A 23426-nucleotide genomic window follows, 5' to 3' on the forward strand; every position below is an offset into this window, starting at 1 on the left:
CTACGTAATGAAGCCTCCATAAAACTTCAAAAGGACAGGGTTCCAAAAACTTCAGGTTGAATAAGTGGACATCTGGGGAAAGTGGAGTGCCTGGCATTCCCCATACCTGGCCCAATACATCTCTTCCATCTGGCTGTTCCTGAATTACGTCCTTTTATAATAAATCTGCAATCTTATAATTACCCTAGTAAATTAATCAAACCAAGGAGGGGATCATGGGAACCTATGATTTACAGCCATATGGTCAAAAGCACAAGTAACAACCTGGACTTGTGACTGGCATATAAAGCAGAGTGGCTAGTCTTGTGGGACTAAACCCTTAACCTGTGACATCTGACGCTACCTAAGGATAGACAGTATCAGAATTGAGTTGAGTGTTATGATACTCAGCTAGTATCAGAGAACTGTTTGATGGTGTCGGAAAACCACCCCTACATGTTGGACTGATGACCAGAATCCTTAGAAGCTTATTAGTGGTAAAAACCCAAAGAAACAACTGAAAGAACTGAAAGTGGTTGTCTCAACTTAAGAATTTAGGGAGTGAGCCAATTAAGGAAAACGTGGAAAAAACCCTGATTTTGCTTATAAGCTTTGTAGTAATATTTGACTTTCTCAGTTACATACAATATTATCTTAAATTTTAAAATTATAAATAAAAATAAGCATACCACTCTATTAATGTGTTTTAGTTGCTATTTGGTATTTTATCTAACACACCGATGTTATTTCTCTGTTATTTTTCTCATAATCAGAAATAGCTGTAGTGAAAGTGTATTTACACTAAAAAAACAAAAACAAAAACAAAAAAAAAACTTTAGATAGCCTCAGTCTTTATAATCACCTCTCAGCCTCTGGAACTCTTTCTTCCTGTCTAGTTATTCCTTCATAAATTTAAATATCAAGAGCAGAGGCAAACACTTAAATAGCACTTTTCATTTAATCTTAAAATTCTGCAAGGTGGGAATCATTATCTCCATTTGTTTGCGTGAGGACATTAAAGCATAAAGAAATTAAGTAATCTGCCCAAAGTTGTACCACTAGTAAGTGACTAGACCAGGAATTGAATCCTGTTAATTTGGCTTTGCAGTTCATACTCTTACCCTGATACGGCACCTCTCATTTATAGTTACATCATCACAAACTCTCGGTAAGTCTGTTTCCCATATTATTTCCTCCTCTCAAGATCAAGATTTACCTCTAAAACTTTCAGAAGGACATAGTCAATTAGAAAGCCTAACAAGGTTAAGACTTTCCTGAAACTCAAAAGTTAAAACTCCTTCTCATTTCCATTTTGTTCATATGCTAGAATTACACTGTAATAATGAAATTATGCTGTATAATATAAGCTCCCTAGAAAAGGACCATCTTTTGATCATCTGTGCATCTTAATGGCTAGCACAAAACTTAGTATCTATTAAACATTTAATTCTCTAGTGAACCAATTTGCTTAAATTTCCTAGGGTAAAATTAGACAAACTAAATTCTAGTGCTTCCAGCTTTTGTCTCCTAGAATTTTTACATGCAATTTTTCTTTTAAGTTCTTCTGATATTTAGCGTATGCGTTGTTTATATATGCCAAGCATAATATGATGCCTAAAATTTATGGTTCTACCATTTTTGGTTTTACTTTTTATTTTATTTTTTAAAGATTTTATTTATTTGCAGAGAGAGAGAGCACAACCAGGGGGAATGGGAGGCAGAGGGAGAAGCAGACCCCATGCAAGGAGCCTGATGTAGGTAGGACTCGATCCCAGGACCCAGGGATCATGACCCAATGAAGTGAGCCACCAGGCATCCCTGGTTTTACTTTTTAATCAAAAAAATTGAGGGGGGGGGCACCTGGGTGGCTCAGTCGGTTAAGCATCTGCCTTTGGCTTGGGTCATGGTCTTGGGGTCCTGGGATCAAGTCCCTCATCAGGCTCCCTTCTCAGTGGGGAGCCTGCTTCTTGTCCCTCTGCCTGCTGCTCCCTCTGCTTGTGCTCTGTCAAATAAATAAAGTCTTTAAAAAAAATTTTGTTGTTGTTGTTTTTTTTTAAAGTAAGCTCTATCCCTAATGTGGGGCTTGAATTCACGACCCCGAGGTCAAGAGTTACATGCTCCATGGAACGAGCCAGCCAGGCGCCCATCTGGTTTTAATTTTAATGAACTCAGTAGCAGGATTACCTTTCTTCACTCACAAACTCTACAATCCTAGGATAATTTGTTCAGAACTAAAGTATGTAGTATGTCTATAATACTTAACTCATTATAGGATGTTTCCACCAGTAAATATTACCATAAAAATACACTGTGGATATAAAAAGTAATTCTGTTACAAAAAATGTGATTGTTATTCTCCTTACCCAAATGACTTCACTAAAACAGACAATAAACAAACTCCTCAGTGACATTTAAAAATCATTTATCAATACTAAGAAATTAATTTCTTCCTTCTCCTTAAATTATTAGTCTAATAAGACCCTTATAAACCAACAGAGATAAAATTCACATTTCTATAAATGAAAGAGCAAGTCTCATTTATTATGACTTTAGTACATGTTCATTAGAGAAAATCTGGAATCAGAGAAAAGTATGAAGAAAAAAATATCAGTAGTAGTCCTGGCTGTCTGTCTACTTTTTATTAACATTTTCTTATATCATTAAATACCAATTTTAATGGTACCATAATATTTCATATATGGCAACACTATAATTTAAGTGTAATTTAAATGCCCACTAGAGAAATTAAAGTTTCTCTTGTGGGCATTTAAACTATTATCACGATTATAACTTCCATCATAGTGAACACCCCTAAATATGTCTCCATATCTTTAGTAATTTTTGATAAAAAGTGTAATAAATTTTTACAAAGTTTAAATAATTTTACATCTCTAATGAGATTAGCATTATGTGATACCTGCAAACCAGTCTTTCTATAAATGCAAAATAAGATGTGGGTGTTCTTTTTTCTTGTTAAACCATCACAATCCTACTTGTAACATAATTTTGTATAATTCACATTCCAATATAGCTACATATACCAAGTCCAAAATATTTCTTAACAAAATAAATTTAACTTTATACAACAATTCTTCCCCACCCAAATTTCAAGTAGTAGAGGCTTTTCTTTTCTCTTATCTACCCAGTCCACTCCATTCCTGTGCCACACCTGCCCTATACAACCATATTATCTTCCATGTGCTCCCCTTTCCACATGTGAACAAACTTGAGTTTTCCCTGGCTTACCAACATATTCTAAAGACATATGGAAAAAATTTACTGAAAGGGAAAACCATTTTTCATAATTATTTCAAATGATTCATTTTTTACTTCATTTAATTTGATACTGAGAACCCAATCAAATGTATGGTTATGAGTTTGCCATTTGTCAATCATTATTTCTTTATCCAAATGTTTCTGCTCACAAGGAGAGAGAATACAAAGAATGTTATGTGGTAAAATGAGAGGACAACTTGTGTATATACTTTATGATGCTTTCCTATTTTTCAGGATCATTAGGTTAAATTGAACTTAAATCTTGATACATTCAGGATAAAGAAAGAATTGTTTGTTCCATACCAACACTTTCCATCCATTTTGAAGTAAACTATGAAAAAGCATAAAACTCACCTAATATACTCTTAGTTATATGAATGGAATAGACGATTAAGGAACAAGGAAGGTGAGGTACAGAGTTTGAATATCAAGTTATCTGAGGTGTTCACTAATCTAACTTCACACACATACATAGTATCCCCAAACTACTGTATTTTTCATCCCCCTGAAAAGAAGAAATATTTTCAAGAGCCAACTAAAGCAGTATTAATTGTGTACTTACTTTTGTAAAGTTACCAGAGAAATCCTATCCATCAAATACAAGATCGTTTCTTAATTCTCACCCTTAGTTAGTTCCTAGAGCTAACACTCAAGGGAAGTTGGGACAATGCTCCTGTTTAAAACTTTTCTTAATCATGCCAAACTACTATTTTTTCCTTTAATTAAGTAAATAAATTTTTATCTTTGTGCTACTGCTTACCAACAGCATTACCATAATGGAATTGTATTATTTTACTAGGACACTGGGTTCAGACCACAACTTTTCTGATTAATTCTACATATAAAAGTTCTGTCTGTCATAGAGAATGAGCTCGAAGATATGAGACAACATCTACTAAGCATCTTATTCAGAAGACATATTTTAAACCCCAGAGAGAAAATAAAGTTCATAGAAAAAAGGTTCGGTCTATGCTACTATCTGAAGCAGTGTGTCCCCCAACCAAATTCTTAAGTTTAAAACTAATGCCCAAGATGATGGTATTACGAGGTAGCTTTTGGGAGGTAATAAAGGTACTGTGGGCTCCATGCATAGTACCCTTTTAAAAGTGGTCCAGAGAACTAGCTCAGCCTTTCTACCATGTAAGGACAAAGCAAAAAGGTACCAGGTATGAACCAGGAAAGGAGCCCTCACTAGAATGTGACCCTTCTGGGACTTCCCAGTCTCCAGAACTGTGAGAAATTTCTGTTGTTTATATGTCACCAAGCCTGTAGTATTTTGTTTCAGCATCCCAAATGAACTAATACTGCCATATATTATACAGAAAGGGCTTTCAAAAATTTATAAAACTGTTTATTTTGAGGATGTTTAATCTCATAGTGACTAAGCCAAATTTGAATAATATGTATATATAAATGATTTCATTATAGAATGCCCATTCCCACCCCCCAAAAAAAGGCTGGGCTAACTAATATTAAATTTAGTATGTGTAGACTAATTTCTACAAAAACAAAAGAAAAACTCAAGGAAAAGTTGGTAGCAATGCACCTGGGTAAAAATGCTGACCCACCTTATCAATACAAAAAAGGCAAAAAACAAAACAAACAAAAAAAAAAACCCACCAAATAATTTTTACCTTCTCTTTTTTTTTTTTTTTAAAGATTTTATTTATTTATTTGACAGAGAGAAATCACAGGTAAGCAGAGAGGCAGGCAGAGAGAGGAGGAAGCAGGCTTCTCGCGGAGCAGAGAGCCTGATGCGGGGCTCGATCCCAGGACCCTGGGATCATGACCTGAGCCGAAGGCAGAGGCTTAACCCACTGAGCCACCCAGCCGCCCCTAATTTTTACCTTCTTATGGGTAATATGGCCAAACAGAAATAGCTGTTCAATGAAAAGAATGTATATGAAACATCTCTTAGAAGCCGAAATTTCAAAGTCAAATCACTTACCTATGTACACTCTCTTGCTATATCTCTGCATCAGTAACAACACAAATACATGCAGTGGAATAAGGTTGATAATAAACACATAGCCACCCCAAGCAGAGACCTAGGAGTTAAGAAATGCAAAGTTAAATAATTTAAGATGTTTGCTTCAAAAAATAGGTAAGTTTTATTTGTCATGACAATCTAAATATATAAAGAAGAGACATAAATATGATTCTTAAGAATTTTGAGATATGCTTAAAATATTTATATAACTTAAAAAAAACTTTTTCTACTTATTTTTATTGATTATTAAAATAACACAATCCCATAAATCCAACATGGTATTCTATGTTCACTGGAGAAATTAAATTAAATAAGAACACTATTTGGTCAAATTAAATAAGAACACTAAGAACACTGTAATTTGTCAATCGGTAATAAAAAGTCTTTTTCATGAGGGTAAAGATTCTTTGGATATAGATCATAAATTTTTAAAAGAAAAAAAAAGGATCTTACTTCCCCCATTTTGATAATTACATTGCAAGAAGCTTGACTGAGAATAAGAACAATCAATGTTAGCACCAGCCAACAAGCGAATTACAAGGAACACTCAGATAATCTGGATATGTTTTGATATACTCAAAATAAAAGTGCTACCTCGAGTAGAAATTACTTCCTACTAATGGATTACAAATCAAGATTCCATTTTAATATTTAGCATATATCATAAAATCAGAATACTCTATTTAATCAGAATAATTGAGTATGTTCTGGTCTAATTTTTTTTTTTTTAAAGTAAGCTATGTGTGGAAAGTGGGGCTTGAACTCCACGACCCTGAGATCAAGAGTCACATGCTCTACCGAGTCAGCCAGCCATCCCTGTTCTGGTCTAAATTAATAAAGATTCTAAAGATAAGGTTTATTCTCAACCAAGTGTATTACTTTTCTGAGTACATTCAATAGGCAATAAGCTCTTGTCAAGATAAAAATTTTAGGTGTGCACTAATAATTAAAAGCTTAGAGGAACCATTTTACCAAGTCACATTAGAAGAAATGTTAACATATATATTGTAACAATGCTACCCTTGTCTAAAATGTTTCAGGACCACTTGTAATGAACTACCCACCTTCAGTGTATAATGCATATAGGAATACCAGTTTAGTGCTTCAGTCCCATACTATTTCGCACCAAAAACAATGTTACTCTGATTGAGCACAGGTCCTAACTGAAGGATTTCAAATTACCTTCAAAATTTAAATGTAAGCTTCAAAGAGAACGGGTACAACAGCACAGAATATGTCTTAGGCTTTAACCATTTTTAAAAGGGGCATGGATAATTTGGATGCATATATTCCATGATATTTGCTTAAAAACGGGAAAAAAGCTTACCTAAAATTATCACTAATTTTCAGCATAAGACAACTACATAGGCTGTGCTGTAGGGAGAAAAGGCAGGAGAATGAAGAGGTAATTTTGATTCCCAATCTTAAGTAATCTATTGTAAAAAGTATATAGGTAGTTCCTAGAAAATAGGACCATTATTTAGAAAAAGTTAAACATCTGAAAAGGAAAATTTTTGTTTTTCTTGCTTCAAATATTATATTTGAGGGGTTGAATATTAGCTCTCCCACTGAAACAAAGTCCATACACACCCCAAGGACGGAGGTAGGGAAGAGGATGGCAGTAATAAATAGGAATGCATTAAGCATCCTAAAGATTTCAGGAGAAAGGAAGTAGAGAACTAGTTTAAATGAGAAGAAAATGATGACGGAGAAGAATTGGTCTAATTGCCAAATACTTGCTAGACCTCATATAGTTTCAAATTGAAATCTTACCATATAGAAATACGATAAGCAGCAGCACATTGTCCAAAAAACTGACCCAGTTTTTACAGATTTTACCTAAAACACAAACAGGCAAATGTTTATAAATGTTCCTGCTAAATAAAGTTAAATATTTAGTACACTTGAACTACAAAAAGCTAAAGTTATATATTTAAAGAAAGTACAATGGTTATTCAGATATTCACATCCACTTAATATATGTATTTAGAACACTGGGCAAGAGTCAGACATTTTATAAATAGCCCTGATTTTTCTTTTGTTCTTATGCAGTTTCCAGGAAAAAAGAATCACCTTAGAAGAAAAAAAAAATCGTATTTTTCTATTTGCTTTCCTTTCTATTTTAAAATGATTAGTATCAACAAATTGAGATTTTAACTAAATAAATTTATTCAGCAAATCTATTTTTATATGTGATTGGTTTCCTTAGGCATAACACCTTAATCTGTAATTTTTCATCATTTGAATATGTATATCTTACATACAATTCTAAATATGAGCATCCATTTTTGAAAACCTATCATCAGGAATTTTCATACACCATAACCAAGAACAATAAGCAATAAATAATAATCTATATCCTCAAGAAATTGACAGTCCTACAATAATTTCTAGGGTGTGTCAGAAAATTCTCAAAGACTCTGAATCAGAAAGAGAACCTGCAATCAATGCAAGGTTCAAAAAAATGACAAATCTCTACTGTCTAAAAAAACTAACAAAAGAAATAATTCCCAGATAAGTTTATATGCTCCTTTGAAAATAATGGTTTGGTTTAGAAAACTGACTTTTAAGTTTCAAAAGCACAAGTTCTAAATACATACTTATGCCAAGAGCAAAAATGTCATCTTTATTTAAAAAAGAAATATATATATATATATATACATACAAACACACCTGATTTCAAGGAATTTATGTTTAAAAGGACTCTGCTAGTACATTAAAACAAGCTACAGGTGACATGTAATCTTTGGGGGAACTGTAAAGCAAACACACCCCCGAGAGGAATCAAAGGAGGGGGAGGGGAAGGAAAGAGAAAACATTCCTAGTTTACAGCGCTTAAAGATATATTATCAGGCTGACTTCTATTAGAGTAATGAAAGATTGCTTTGAATTCAACATTGTAGTATATGTGTGACAAAACACATCCACTTTCCCCCACTGAAACTAGTTTCATCTATGCTAAAATATGAATAGAGAAGGTAGTATATTAAAATACTGACATTTTAAAAGTGAAAAAAATTTCCAGGGATGATTAGAAATTATTCCTATAATAGCCAATCTCTAGAGAGTGGAGAAGTGAGATGGAACCAAGTGCTAATGCCAAAATCAGAGACCAAGAGACAAATTAGACCAAAGATGATTTTGAGAAAGGAAAACAGCTACTAGGGAAATGGGAATGAAAAGAATGTTCAGAAAGGCCTAATTCTTTTATTTTTTTAAGGATTTTATTTATTTGAGGGAGAGAGAAAACAAACATGGCCGGGGGGGGGGGGGGTGGTAGTAGGCAGAAGGAGCACAGAGCCTGAGGACGCAGGGCTTGATGATCCCAGGACCTTGGGATCATGACCTGAGTCACCCAGGTGTCCCCAAAAAGCCTAATTCTAAGTGAGGAGACTAGAAGAAATAGTGTTCTCAGAGGATGAGATGCTCCAGAAATAAAATGGAATCCCAAGAATGGGGGCAAGAAGGCTATGGCAGGTAGATCAATAAAAAAGAAAAAAAAATGATTCTATCTTGCGACTGAGAAAAAAAGGCTATTCAGTGAATTGAAGGTAGAGAAGACAAATGTTGGCAGGGAAAACCTGCAAATGACCATTCAGTGCTTTATATTTATGTGTCAGTTATTTTATTGCATCTTAGCTCCAAATGCATGCTTCAATACATATTCTATGATAAACAACAGAATACTTTCTAAATATTTCTCCTTCAAAGTGAGTATGATGTTAAGGTTTCTTGGTAGAGGGTGCTGAAGGAACACTGTAGCAGAGGCTCTCCAATCATTTCAGGTGTAGGCTGGTGTTGGTGGTATGGGTGTGAGAACATCTTGTAGTGCTGACCCTGGCCATGTAGCAGAACACAATCTTTATGACTCTGCAGCCTTGGTCTAGTAATAACTTTTCTGCAGTCCTCTTGACATGGTAACCAAAAGCCCTATTCAACACAGCTTCTTGCCCCTGCTGGTACCCAAACTTCCAAACTTCCACTGTACACGATGCTACAGGTTACCAACTCCCCACTCCTGCCTCACTCCAGAGGGTAGCCAATCACCTGTCATGCAGCTCCAAAGCAGCTCTAGGCTGGGCTAACCATCAAACTTCTCTGGGCCTAGTGGGCAGAACCACACTCTCTCTAATGAAACCTGAATCCTAAATTTGACTACCTTCCTTGACTACCTTCCCTCAGCCCTAGCATATCATATAGCATTTCCTTCTGTATTACTCTTCTATCATAGTTGATACTTCTTTTCCTAAAACTCTCCTTATGTGATCTACTGTGACTGACTGGACCCAGTTCTGCTATAATCTGTTACCAAAAAATACTTATAAAAATATACTAAGTATAGTTCATATCCTAAAATTACCTCAAACCCTAAAACCAACTGTGTAGGCTGAGAGAGAATGAGAAAAAGAATCAAACATATTCTGCTGTATTTACTAATACACACAAAACTCTGCAAGGCTATGCTGGATACACAAATTATAACTCAAGTCATGACCCAACTGGAGAGGTAAGACACAAAAGCAAGAACTAAAGTCAAAGCACAATATGACTGAGACCACATGGTAAGTATGGACACTGAGTGGCATAAGGTCCTTATAAACTGTTGTATTACCTGTTGGTAACAGAAATACAAGTTGGGAGGATGGTATATATGACTGAGTGTTGAGGTTCAAATTTACAGTGGTAGGAAAGCAGACATAAAGGAGTAGCTATGTTCAAAGCCAAATGAACATGTTTTGATGAACTACTAGAATTAGAAAGTAGTAGAGAAAAAGAAGTTGAGAACTCCTAGTTTTCTACCTTGCAGCACTACAACCCATCAGTGGGGAAAAGGAAGGCCAAGAGATGGTAGGTTTGGATAGAGTTTTTTTTTTTTTTTTTTTTTAAACTCAGTCTTTGACATGTTAATATGAAAACTCCTGAATTAGAATTCTTCAACAATGGAACTAGAAACCAGGAGGAAAAAATGCTTGGGAAATTCCCAAATATTAGGAAACTAAAAAACATGCTTCTAAAGAACCCATGGGTCAAAGAATCAAGAATTAGAAAGATACTTTAACTACATGACAATGAGAACACACCATACTGAAATATATGGAGTATAGCTAAAGCAATGATGAAAAGCATAATTTAAATTTCTATTAGAAAAACATAGCTAAAACAACTTGACTTCAACACTAAGAAGCTATAAAGGAGCAAACCAAATACAAAATAGAATAATGAAAGTCAAGAATTCAATGAAATAAAAAGCAAATACAGAGAAAAAGAAACAAAACCAGAAGGTGAATAAACTTTTAACTAAACTGACCAAGAAAAAAGATACAAATGACCAATACTAGGAAAAAAAGAGGTAACATCACTATAGGCTGTACAGAAGTTCAAAGAATTATAAAGGAATATGATGAATAATTTACGCCAACGAATCAGGTCATATACATGAAATGAAAACTTTCAAAAAAGAAATATTTTACCAAATTATTCATAAAGAAACAAAATCAGAACAGAATTATGTAAATAAAAAATGAATTAGTAATTAAAAACCTTCCCAGGTTCAGATGATTTCACTGGGTGAAAATTATCAACAGTTATGGAAGACATAATACCAATCCTATAAAGATACTTTCAGAAAACAGAGAAGAAGGAAACACTTCCCTAACTATTTTAAGAACCCGGTATAACCCTGAGATCAAAGCCAGACAGGGGAGCCTCGATAGCTCAGTCAGTTAAGCATCTGCCTTGACCTCAGGTCATGATCCCAGGACCCTGGGATCAAGCTCTCAGAACTGAACGCCATTTCCCCCTCTCCTTCTGCCCCTCCCCATGCTTGTGCTCTTGTGCAAGCTTTCTCTCAAGTAAATAAATTAAAAAAACAAAAAACCAAAGCCAGACAAAGACATCACAAGAAAAGAAAACTACATGTTAATAATCCCTCATGGAAACAGATGAAAAAAAAATTCTTAATAAAATATGAACAACACAAAACTAGCAATTAAAAAAAAAAAAGAATTGTATATCATGAACAAGTGGAATTGATTCCATGAATTCAAGGCTGTTTTAACATCTGGAAAAAAACAAAACAAAACAAAAAATCACCGCAGTGGTTCCCAATTGTGGACTAAGGAGAAAGTACTCCTGGCATCTAGTGTGTGGATGTAAGGGATACACTAAACACTCGGCAAAATAAGAAATAACTGCCTGTCCCCAAATGTCAACAGTATCAAAGAGAAACGTTGAATTAATATAATTAGGGACAAAACCATATGATCATCTCAACAGATACAAAAAAGCTACTGACAAAATCTAACACCCATTCATGATAAATAGTCTCAAATTGAAAATATAAGAAAACTTCCTTAAGCTATGGTAAAGGACATCTATAAAAAACAACTAACATCATACTTAATGGTTAAAGTCTGAATGCTTTCCCTTTAAAATCAGGGAGGAAAGAATAAAAAAATTCTCACTGCTTCTACTGAGCACTGTTAGAGGTTCCAACCAGTATAATGAGGCAAGAAAATTTCTGTTCTTAGAAAGATATTGTTAAAAAAAATAAAATGACAAGCTACAGACTGGGAACAAATGTTTACAAAACATACATCTGATAGAAAACTTGTTTCCAAAATATATAAAGAACTCTTACAACTCAATAATAAAAAAAACAACCCAAGCAAAACACAGGCAAAAGGTCTGAAGAGACATTTCAAAGAAAAATCAGAATGCGAAATAAGCACATGAAAAGACGCTCAATGTTACTCACTGGAGAAAAGCAAATTAAAACCATGAGATACATACCTAATCGAATGTCTGAAATTTAAAAATCTGAACATATCACATGCTGGTAAAAGCAGAGTAAATGCAATGCCTCATACTTTGGTGGAAGGAATGAAAAATAACACGGCCACTCTGGAAAACTGTTTTGGCAGCTGTTTATAAAATTAAACATGTACTTATATTACAAACCAGCAACCCCCCACACACCTAGGCATCGGTCCAAAAGGAATACTAATATATGCTCATATGCAGAACTGTATGCAAATACTTATAACTACTACATCATAAATGCCAAAAATAGGGAAAAATAAGCAACAGTATAACCATATAGTACGCCCATACTACTTAGCAATAAAAAGCAACAAACTACTAACACATGCAAAAACATGGATGACTCTCAAAAGTCTTATGCTAAGTGAAGTAAGCCATGCATAAAGAACCACCTTTTACTGCATGTTTCTACAATTTGGCATTATGGAAAACAAACTCCCAAAAATATGTAGATAGAAATCAGATCTGCGGTTGCAAGAAATATGGGTTAAGGAGAGGACTGACTACAAAGGCAGAGGATAAAACCATTAAAAAAAAAAAATTCTATAGGAGGCAACAGTATGTACTGTTCCCAGTACTATTTCATCTGCATCAGCTCTGTTGTTGGTGAATGCTAACACAGAGGTAAAAACAAACGTACTCATCAATTACCGTGTTCCTATAATGCTTTACACATTAACTCATTGAAACCATATAACGTAGATACTATTATTATTTCCATTTTATAGCTGATTTAATAGACATAGGGGTGGTTTAAATAACTCCTAGTGATAAGAACTTAAATCCAGGAAAGAGGAAACCAGACCATGGCAGTTTGGCTCCAAAGACTCTACTCTTAAGTACTTGATCCTGACCAAAAAAAAAAAAAAGTTTAGAAACTATAGGACACGAATCTAAGAGCATATTCAAAAATGTTTGGAAATGGTGCTTTGAAAACAGAGTACTTCCTTTAAAAATTTCTGAAGACAAAGCTTGTAAGAGACATTAAGCAGTTTAAAAAAAAAACATACCAAATGAGGAATGAGTAGACAACTTACATTTACATTTTAGAGATTAGACATAAAATGTTTTCAACTTCATGTCATTTGGCTACCAAAAAACTTCTCACAGTAGTCACAGCTGTTATTCTGTTTACTTTCAATTGGTAAAGATCGAATTTGACATAAATGTAATTAATAAACTCTGTAACTAAAACGTTTTTTATATTTTATTTGTAAGAAAAGTGAATGAGAGTAAAGTGTCAAACAATTTGCCCCAAGTAAGAAAATGAGTTCTTATGTAAGAACTCCTAACCAACTCATTTCAAATACTGGAGCTGCTTCTACTTTAAACCTATTTTAAATATGTTGCTTGAAAAAACAGAACAAAGGAAAACCTCGCAAAATAATTTAGTCCTTAGTGAGTATGCTTTATCATTCTGTCACATTATCATTCTTGTTTTCTCTTTAAGATTTTATTTAATTATTTATTTGTCAGAGAGAAAGAGAGATAGAGAGCATACAAGCAGGGATAGATAGAGAGAGAAGCAGGCTCCCAGGACCCTGGGATCATGACCTGAGCCGAAGGCAGTGGCTTAACCCACTGAGCTACCCAGGTGTCCCTCACACTATCATTCTTAAAAGCAATAGGATACTCATAATTGTCCCTACCAGCTCATCAACTTCATTTAACTCTGTATAATCAACATATAAAACAGCACCGGCTCCACACTGTTCTACAAAAGTATCTGTTGAATTAATAAAACAAAATTATGCCACTTAAAAAGAATATTGTAATGGAGAACCCGATGCAAAATTCATATGGAAATACAAAAGACCCTAAATGTCCAAACAAAAATTATTAGTGTATAAAAGTGTTAACTTTGACTTGTAATTCCAAATTTATTTTTCTACATACTTTAGGAGACTAATACAACTAAAAGAATTCTTAGTTTATGTCTTTGCACACACAATGTATAAAAATCTAATTTTGTGACAAAAGGGGTAGGAAGAGAGTTTTAAGGAGATTTTTTATATGCTGCTGAAGACAAGCTAGTATAAATTGAAATAAGAGTATTATAATATTAGAATGATAAATGTAATTCCCATGGTAACCACAAAGAAAACAGCAATATAATATATACCAAAAGGAAATGAAAAAGACATTTAAACATTTCACTACCAAAAAAAAAAAAAACAACCCCACAAAAGACAGTAATTAGGGACAGAGATGCTACTAGGCATGTAAAAAATAAATAGCAAAATGATAGAAATAAGATCTTTCTTTATCAGGAAGCACTTTAAATGTAAATTGCCAAAGAAAAACACTACAAGTAAACCTACTGACCAGTTATCACCTATGAACACTGATGCAAAAATCCTCAACAGAATACTAAAAAACAAATTCAGCAGCAAGAATGTCAAGTATGAGTATAGAAAAACACATTTAAACATGCAAAAACTTGAGGAATACTGTACTTTGAAACATTCCTAAGGCATGTACCAGAAGAATACCTTGGTCCAACTGAGAAATATATATAAAAAAATATTTTAAGGGGCATCTGGGTGGCTTAGTCCATTGAGCAACTGATCTCATGATCTTATGGGTGGTGGGACTGGGCCACACTGGACTCTGTGCTCAGTGGGGAGTCTTCCTGAAGATTCTCTCCCTCTGCCCATCCCCCAACAAGCACATGTGCACACGTGCTCTAAATCTTCAAAAATATTTTTAAAAATATCAATATACAAAATGTGTTAATACACACTTAGTAACATTTTGTTAATATACAACATAAAACATAAAAGCCATTTATGGAAAAGTCCACAGCAAACATAATGGTGAAAGGCTGAAGTTTTTCCTGAAAGATCAGGAGGACAAGGCCCACTTTTGCACTTCCAGTCAACATAGTACAGTTGGCCCTTGCACAATGCAGAGGTGTTAGGGGCACTGATCCCCACACAGTTGCAAATTTGCAAAAAAATTTGCAAAAAAAAAGGAATTAGAAAAAGAAAATAACAGGTGTTGATAAGGATGTGAGAAAAACTGGAACCCTGGTGTACTGCTGATGGGAATGTAAACTGATACAGTGGCTATGGAGAACAGAAAGGTAGTTCTTAAAAAAATAGAAAACAGCATTATCACATGATCTGGCATTGAACTTCTGGGTAGGTACTGCAAAGAAATGCAAACAATATCTCACAGATATCTGTACAACTATGTTCATAGCAACGTCATTCACAATTGTTAAGATATAAAAGCAACCCATGTGTCCATCAACTGATGAATGGATAAACAAAATGTGGTATCTAAACAAAGTGGAATGTTATTCTGCCTTAAAAAGGAAGGAAATTCTGACATATGCTTATAACATGTATGAACGTGAGGACATGATATTACGCTAAGTGAAATAAGCCAATGACAAAAAGACAAAAACTGTATGATTCCACTTATATGAGATACTCAGGGTAATCAAAACGAAAGAGACCAAAAGTAGAATGGTGATTGTCCGGGACAGGGGTGGGAAGAATGGGGAGTTACTGTTTAATGGATTATAGTTTAAAGTTTCCTAAGATGAAAAGTTACAGAGATGGATAGTAATAGTGGTGAATGTATTTAAGGTACTTATAAGTGGTTAAATTTTATGTGTATTTTACCATAATAAAAACAAGAGTTACGACCTCATACCAATAGGGGATATATTAAAAACACACAAACACAGAAAAAAGTATTGGCAAGGATTTAGAGAAATTATAACCTTCCTAAATTGTTGGTAGGAATGCTATGCACATGGTACAACCACTGAGGGAAACCTTCTTCAGGTTTCTCAAAAAGTTACAGAGTTACCATGTGAACCAAACAATTCTACTCTTCGATATGTACTAAAGAGAAATGAAAACATACATCCACACAAAAACTTGTACACATGTTGTTAGCACCATTATTCATAATAATCAATATGTGAGAACAACTCAACTGTCCCAACAACTGATGGCTTAAAATAAAATAAAATAAAATAAAATGCATCATTCAGCCATTAAAAGGAATGAATTATTGATACATGTGAACAACATGAATGATAATGCTAAGTGAATGGAAGCCATACATAAAAGGTCACATATTTTACGTGGGTTTTACTTATATGAAAAATCTAGAACTGGTTTAAGTTTACAGGGGCAGAAATTAAATTGATGGAGGGAAGGGGGAATTGGGAAAATACAGAGTTTCTTCCGGGGTGATAAAATATTCTGTAAATAAGTAGAAGATATGAAAAAAACACTAACTATAAGTTACTTTAAAATGGATGAAATAGTGATTTTTTTGTTTCATGAGTTTTGTCTCAATTTTCAAAAGTTAAATTCTTAAAATTTTGAAAGGTAATTAAGATACCAGCTAAGGCACGCTTGCTATGGTTCAGACTCATGATATGTTAAAAAACAACAAAAAGCAAAAAACTAAGAAATACAGTGGCACGTGGGTGGCTCAGTTGGTTGAGCAACTGACTCTGGATTTTGACTCAAGTCATAATTTCAGGGTCAGTAGTGAGATCAAGTCCCATGTCAGGCTCTGCACTGGGTGTGGAACGTGCTCAAGATTCTCTCTCCCTCTGCCCCTCCCAACCTCTGCATGCACATGCTCTCTCCAAAAAATTAAAAAATAAAATATAAAACTATACTGACAATACCACTTTTGTGTTTTTCTTTTCACTTCTGTGTTTCTTAAAAATATAAAGAAATTAAAGAAGTGATAAAATGCAAATGGTAATAACATCTGGGTGATGGTTTCTGTACATTATTTTTGTTTCCAAATTTCTAACAAATAGGATATATTATTTATTTTTTTTTTTAAAGATTAATGTATTTGAGAGAGAGAGAGGGTGCACGTAGTGAGGGGAAGGGTAGAGGGAAAGAGATTCTTTTTTTTTTTTAAGATTTTATTTATTTATTTGACAGAGAGAGATCACAAGTAGGCAGAGAGGCAGGCAGAGAGAGAGAGAGGAGGAAGCAGGCTCCCTGCTGAGCAGAGAGCCCGATGCGGGACTCGATCCCAGGACCCTGAGATCATGACCTGAGCCGAAGGCAGCGGCTTAACCCACTGAGCCACCCAGGCACCCCGGGAAAGAGATTCTTAAGCTGACTCTACAATGAGTGCAGAGCCCGATGCAGGGGTCAATCCCACATCCTAAAGACCACCACCTGAGCCAAAACCAAGAGTCAGAAGCTTAACCAATTATGCCACCCAGGCACTCCAGGATATATTATTTTTTAAATTATAAAATGTTATAAAGAACAGACTTCTAAATGAGAATACTTATTTGCTTCAGATGATTTTATTAAAAATTTTAACATAGTTGAACATCCCTTAAAACTCCTTCCTCAAAAATCACTTACTCACACTATATTGAGAACAACCACTACCATGAAGTTGATGTACATGATGGATATATATGCTATATTTTTACTCACAGCATATGGTATGATTTGTACTGTTTAAAATTTAAATGAAGATATCATACTGTACATATTGCACCTCAACTTATTTTTCCATTTGGCATTATATTATAAAGATCTATCAACATTCATACATACTTTGAAAATTTTAAAGATTATATGTTAAAAGGCCTCAAACAGATGTTCCAAATTTAGTGTTTTTTCCTCTTATGCACAAAATTAAGACTATGTTTTTAAACAGTTTTGGATGAATATAGCAGCATTAGCAGCATCCTACTGCTTGTAATCATATTCATCTCCATGGGTGTTTTCTTCTGAAATTCGAAATCAAGCAACCATCTACATTGTTGACTAAAACATTCTCCCCTGAAATTTCCAAAGTAAAAATTTCCAAAAGCTAAGTAATTTTAAAAGATGTAGTTATTAAAGAGAAAAATAATGTTTCCATTCACCTAGATACCCTAAAAATATACTTAACACATAAAAAAGTATTCACATGTAAAATTTTTGGCCATTTTCAACACTGAAAGAGTATGAGCAGAGGCTACACGTAAAATAAAAAGCAAATGCAAGCTTTAAGTTGAAGCCAGTACTAAGTAACGTTCTTTTAAGTGTTAAAAAGAACATTAAGTTTAGGTAACTTGGCAACATACTTCTGGTTTCTGGTTCCAAATATAAGGAATCATTCTATCCTAACAGAAAGTAAAAACCTGAACAGACTGAAAAATCAACAACTCTTCCTGGATTTGTGAGAAAATGAAAAAGGACAAATTGCTGCCCTCAAGATTAGAGATATACATGCAAACACAGTGTCACATCAATGGAACTGACATGGGAAACAGTGGGAGACACAGCACATAGGAAAACCTGAACTGTCTGAGGAAAGGCTGGAAGCTCAGTGTGGAAACTTAAAAAGTTCAGAGTGAACCCATTCGTACAAAGGCCCCCAAAATTCTGTGGGGTTTGCCTCCAGGAACTCCATCAGGTTCTTCAAGTAAATATAAGAAAAATCCCCTTTCCAGTACAAGGAAGGGAAAGGAACTATTTTGAAATACATCTGAACATTCTGTTCTTAACAAGGCCTGTCCTTGGAGAACTTATGTGGGGGAGGGGAAATATCCAACTCCAGTCAGCTCCAGCCAACCCTACCTACTTAAGTAAAGCAGAGGGGAGGAGGGCAACACACTTACAAAGTTCACAATCCTGCTTACTAAAAGACTCAGACCTAATCATACAAGTACAGAATGCTTTCCCTTCCCATACCCCTTAACTCTTATTCATCACAATTCTTTTTACCTAGTACACCAGGAAAAGAAAGAATGAATAGAGTATTTGAAACAATAATGACAGAGAATTCCCCAAACTAATGTCAGACACCAAACCAGAGATCCAGGAAACTCAAGCACTAAAGAAAAAAGGCCCCAAATCCAACTACCCTGTACCAGGCACATCTCTGTCAAACTACAGAAAATTTTAAAAAATTCTGAAAAAAGCCAGAAGAAAGACACATTACCTAGAGGGACAAAAATTACATGACGCCTAGTCAGAAACCAACCAACCAAGCAAGAATAGAACAGAATCAGATATTTAAAGTACTGAGAGAGAAAAACACCAACCCAGAATTCTGTACCCTGTGAAATTATCCTTCAAAATTTAAGGAGAAATAAGGACTTTTACAGACAGACAAAAATTGAGAGAATTTGTTGACTGTAGGTTTGCCTTGCAATAAACATTAAAAGTTCTTAGAAGAAAATAACACAGATCAGAAAACTGAGATCTGCATAAAGAAAGGAAGAGCACTGAAGATGGAATAAGTTAAAAAATAAAAACTACTTCAGGGTGTCCGGGTGCTGGCTCAGCTGGTTAATGCATCTGTGTTCATCCTGATCCCAGGACCCTGAGATGGAGCCCCTCATCTGCCTCCCTGCTCAGTGGGGAGTCTGCTTCTTCTTCTCCCTCTGCCTCTCCCCACTGCTCATGCTATCTCTCTCTCTCTCTAATAAAATCTTGAAAAAACACAACTATTTATTCCTAATTGATCTAACACATAAGTTTTTTTTAAATAATACCAACTACGTATTCTATTGTGCATGCTAATGAGTATAACCTTACATATATATGATTACATATGCATGAAACGAATGACAGCAATGATACAGGGAATAAGACGGAGGAATTAGGATTATTTTGTTATTATAAAGTACTCACACTACCAGTGAAGTGGTACAGTGTTCTTTGAAAGGTGACTTGGAATAGTTGTAAATGTATGCTGCAAACTCTAGGACAACCACTAAAACAGTAAAAAACAAAACAAAAACTGACAAGCTAAGAAAGGAGAGAAAATAGAATCCTATAAAATGTTCACTTAAAACTGTAAGAGGCACAGAAAGAGTGAAGGGCAAAAAAAGAAACAAAGAGCAGGGTAACAAAAAGAAAACAGGAAGACATATAGTATAAATATTAATCCAACAATATCAATAACCACTTTGCATGCCAATAGTCTAAATGTACCCATTAAAAAACAAATTGACAGGATGGATCAAAAAACAAGACCCAAATTTTTGCTGTCTGCAAGAAACCTAGTTTAAACATAAAGATACATAAAGATTAAAAATGAATAGATGGCAAAAATATATATATACCATGCTAACACTAATTGAAAGAAAGCAGGAGTAGCTATATTAATTTCAGATCAGACTTCAAAGCAAGTAAAGTTATCAGGGATAAGAAAGGCATTACATAATTATACATAATGACAAAGGGATTAATTTCTCCAAGAAGAAATAACAACCCTTAAAGTCTATACACCTAACAACAGAGCATCAAATTAAGCAAGGAAAAACTTGATAGAAATGCAAGGAAAAATAGATGAATCCACTATCTTTGGAGACTTCAAAACCTCTCTCTCAGAAACAGAAAGAAGCAGCAGCTAGATAATAAGTAGGTGAACTCAAAATCATCCAAAAACTAGGTATCCTGGATCTACAAACTACTTCATCCACAACCAGGAAAATAATACATTCTCCTCAAGGCCACATACATGGAACATTCATCAAAATAAACCACATTCTCGGCCATAAAATACATCTGAACAAATTTAAAGAATTGAAGTCAAATAATGTGCATTCTTAGCCCACAAAGGAATCAAACCAAACAATTAGTAACAGAAAGATAACTAAAAACTGGGATCAAACAACATACTTCTAAATAACACACAGGTCAAAGATTAATTCCCAAGAAAAGATTATTTTATTATAATTTGTGCCATACAGAAAAAGTAGTGCTTATAGGGAAATTTGTAGCACTGAATGCATATATTAAAAAAGAAGGATCTAAATTAGTAACCTAAGTTTCTACCTTAGGAAACTAGAAGAAAAAAAAAAAAGAGGACAATTTAAATCTAAGAGAAGTAGAAGAAAAAAGAATTACAAAGAAAATCAATAAAACTGAAAATAATAGAGATAAAGCAATGAAAAGAAAAACTGGTTCTTTGGAAGATCAACAAAATTAATTAGACTCTAGACAAAGAAAAGAAAGAGGACATAAATTACTATTAGAAATGAAAGAAGTAATATTACTACAGATCCCATGGACAGTTTATTAAAAGGATAATAAGGCAATACTAGGAACCTTATGTCCACAAATCTGATAACCTAAATGAAATGGACCAAATCCTTTTAAGACAAAATCTCCCAAAACTCAGACAAGACAATCTAAACAAACCTGTATCTATTAAATAAATTTACCCCATAATTAATAATAACCTTCTAAAACAGAAAGCACCAGGCCAAGATGGGTTCACTGGTGAATTCTACCAAACATTTAAGGAAGAAATTATACCAATTCTCTATAATCTTTCAGAAAATAGAAGTGAATACTTTCCTAATTCATTCTATGAGACCAGTATTACCCTAATATCAAAACCAGGCAAAGGCACTGTAAGAGAACTACAGACCAATATATATTATGAACATAAATGTAAAAATCCTCAACAAAATAAAAGCAAATCAAATCCAGCAATGTATTATAAAAATTATGTCATGACCAAGTGAGATTTATCTCTGGTATGAAAAGCGGGTTTAACATCTGAAAATTAATTAATGTATCACATCAAAAAAAAGGGGGGGGGATTACCAATAAATACAGAAAAAACACTTGACACAATCCATCCACTCCTGATAAAATCTATCAACAAGCTAATAATAGAGTGGAGCTTTCTCAAGTTGATAAATATCTACCAAAAATCTACAGCTAACATCATACTGAATGTTGAGAGCCTCAAAGCATTCTCACTAAGATCAAGAACAAAGCAAGGATGTCCCCTCTCACCATTCCTTTTGAACATCATTCTGGAAGCACTAGCTAATAATACAAAAAGACAATAAAAGGTATATAGATTGGGAAGAAATAACTTGGCAACAGGAAAATGATGCTAGTTTTGAAACAGAACTCAAAATCCCAAGCCATTAAATCACATTTCAACTTTCCTAAGTATTTTTGACCCTTTTCCCCACTCAAAAAGAAACAAACAAAATCGCTAGGTGGCTTTTTGATAGCCTCATTTTTGGAGTTATGGCATATAAAGGCAGGATACATTATCATCATCTATGAAACAGGTATAACAGAATTGTTGTAAATGGATCATATACACATGGGCAGCAGGGAGAGGGAGAGTGCGCACAGGAGCAGTACATGACATTTTATAACGTTATTCATTATTAAGTTTACTATGAACAGTAACAGATCCCTGTATGGGAACTATAATTGATAAAGGAAAAATATGTACAACCTACAGCATCTCCATACAAAGTTCATGAATATTAAATGGAAGTAAAACATTGTAACTTACCCACAAGTAGTATGTGAACTGAAGTGCAAAAATAGCAATGCCTTCATTATCAAAGGAGCCAGCTACTGACCGAGAAATATAACCTGGTACAATAGCAATAAAACAAGCAGCTAAAAGTCCTGCTCCTTGGTTCCAAAGTTCTCTGGTAAGCAGGAAAGTAGATATAGATGTAAGGCCGCTAAAAGTCGGTGCAAGGAACACACATACATCTCTTATATGAACAGTTATGTTCAATGTATTTAAAATCCAATGTATAAGGCCAGCTGTTATCATCAACCCTGGGTAAACCTAGGAAGATAAAAATGGAAAATTTAATTACATATAAAATAAGGTAGCTCAAAACACTAACATGAGTTCTTTTATTTTTTCACTTTTTTTTTTTTTTTTTACAGTAAAAAGGATAAGGTCTCAAAACAGTTTGCTTTCTTCACCACACTCCTAAACTACAAAATTAAACCTTCTTTTATATTGGATACAAAGGAAAAGCTCATATATGGAGCAATAGATATTTAAATAAAAGAAGATCAGACAGAATGCATCATTAAAAATGAAAATGTTTAGAAATGGAAAACTGTAGGCAAGTTTCTTGTTAATTCTACGAACTCTTTTGTCACTATAAGACAGGGTCTTAGTCTAACTTGCTCTTAAGTTTGGGGTTTCAACATTTTTTTGCCCACACTTTTATATATGTAAGGGAATGAGAAAAAAAAAAAAGGATAAGAAAAGTATGTGCAATATTACGTATGTATCTTCCCTCCTTTCAAAGCCAAGATTTGGGATGTAAACAACTCTAGCTAGGAAGAAAAACCTAGTCAGCTGATGAATTCAAAGAAATATTTTGGGCCTCTTGGAAGGCTGAACATTTTTATACCACTGAAGGTACTTAAGGATGGAAGAGAATAATAATAAACTAGAAGAGGCCAGTTAACAGTTACACACCTCACCCTCATCCTAAAAGAGGAAGAAGAAACATTAGGAGGATTCAGAGAAAAACAAGTAGGATATTAGTTTTGAGCTATTCACAGGTGATTAAAATGTGTAATTACATTTCCATCCTTATCTAAATCCTAAAAGATTCTTTCCT

At 34.2% G+C, this 23426-nt stretch overlaps 1 protein-coding gene across 1 annotated transcript in view; it reads right to left on the bottom strand.

Annotated features, from left to right (window-relative positions):
- STT3B (STT3 oligosaccharyltransferase complex catalytic subunit B) overlaps nucleotides 1-23426 on the bottom strand; it is a 94982-nt gene that overhangs the window by 27615 nt on the left and 43941 nt on the right. The window contains exons 3-5 of the mRNA XM_032321270.1: nucleotides 22343-22630; nucleotides 7019-7084; nucleotides 5204-5303 (exon numbers count right to left, since the gene is read on the bottom strand). Of these exons, the coding sequence (XP_032177161.1) occupies nucleotides 5204-5303; nucleotides 7019-7084; nucleotides 22343-22630 (454 nt within the window). The remainder of the gene's footprint in view (nucleotides 1-5203; nucleotides 5304-7018; nucleotides 7085-22342; nucleotides 22631-23426) is intronic.

Source organism: Mustela erminea, chromosome 1 (assembly GCF_009829155.1).
Source record: "Mustela erminea isolate mMusErm1 chromosome 1, mMusErm1.Pri, whole genome shotgun sequence".
In the NCBI taxonomy this organism is placed as follows: domain Eukaryota; kingdom Metazoa; phylum Chordata; class Mammalia; order Carnivora; family Mustelidae; genus Mustela; species Mustela erminea.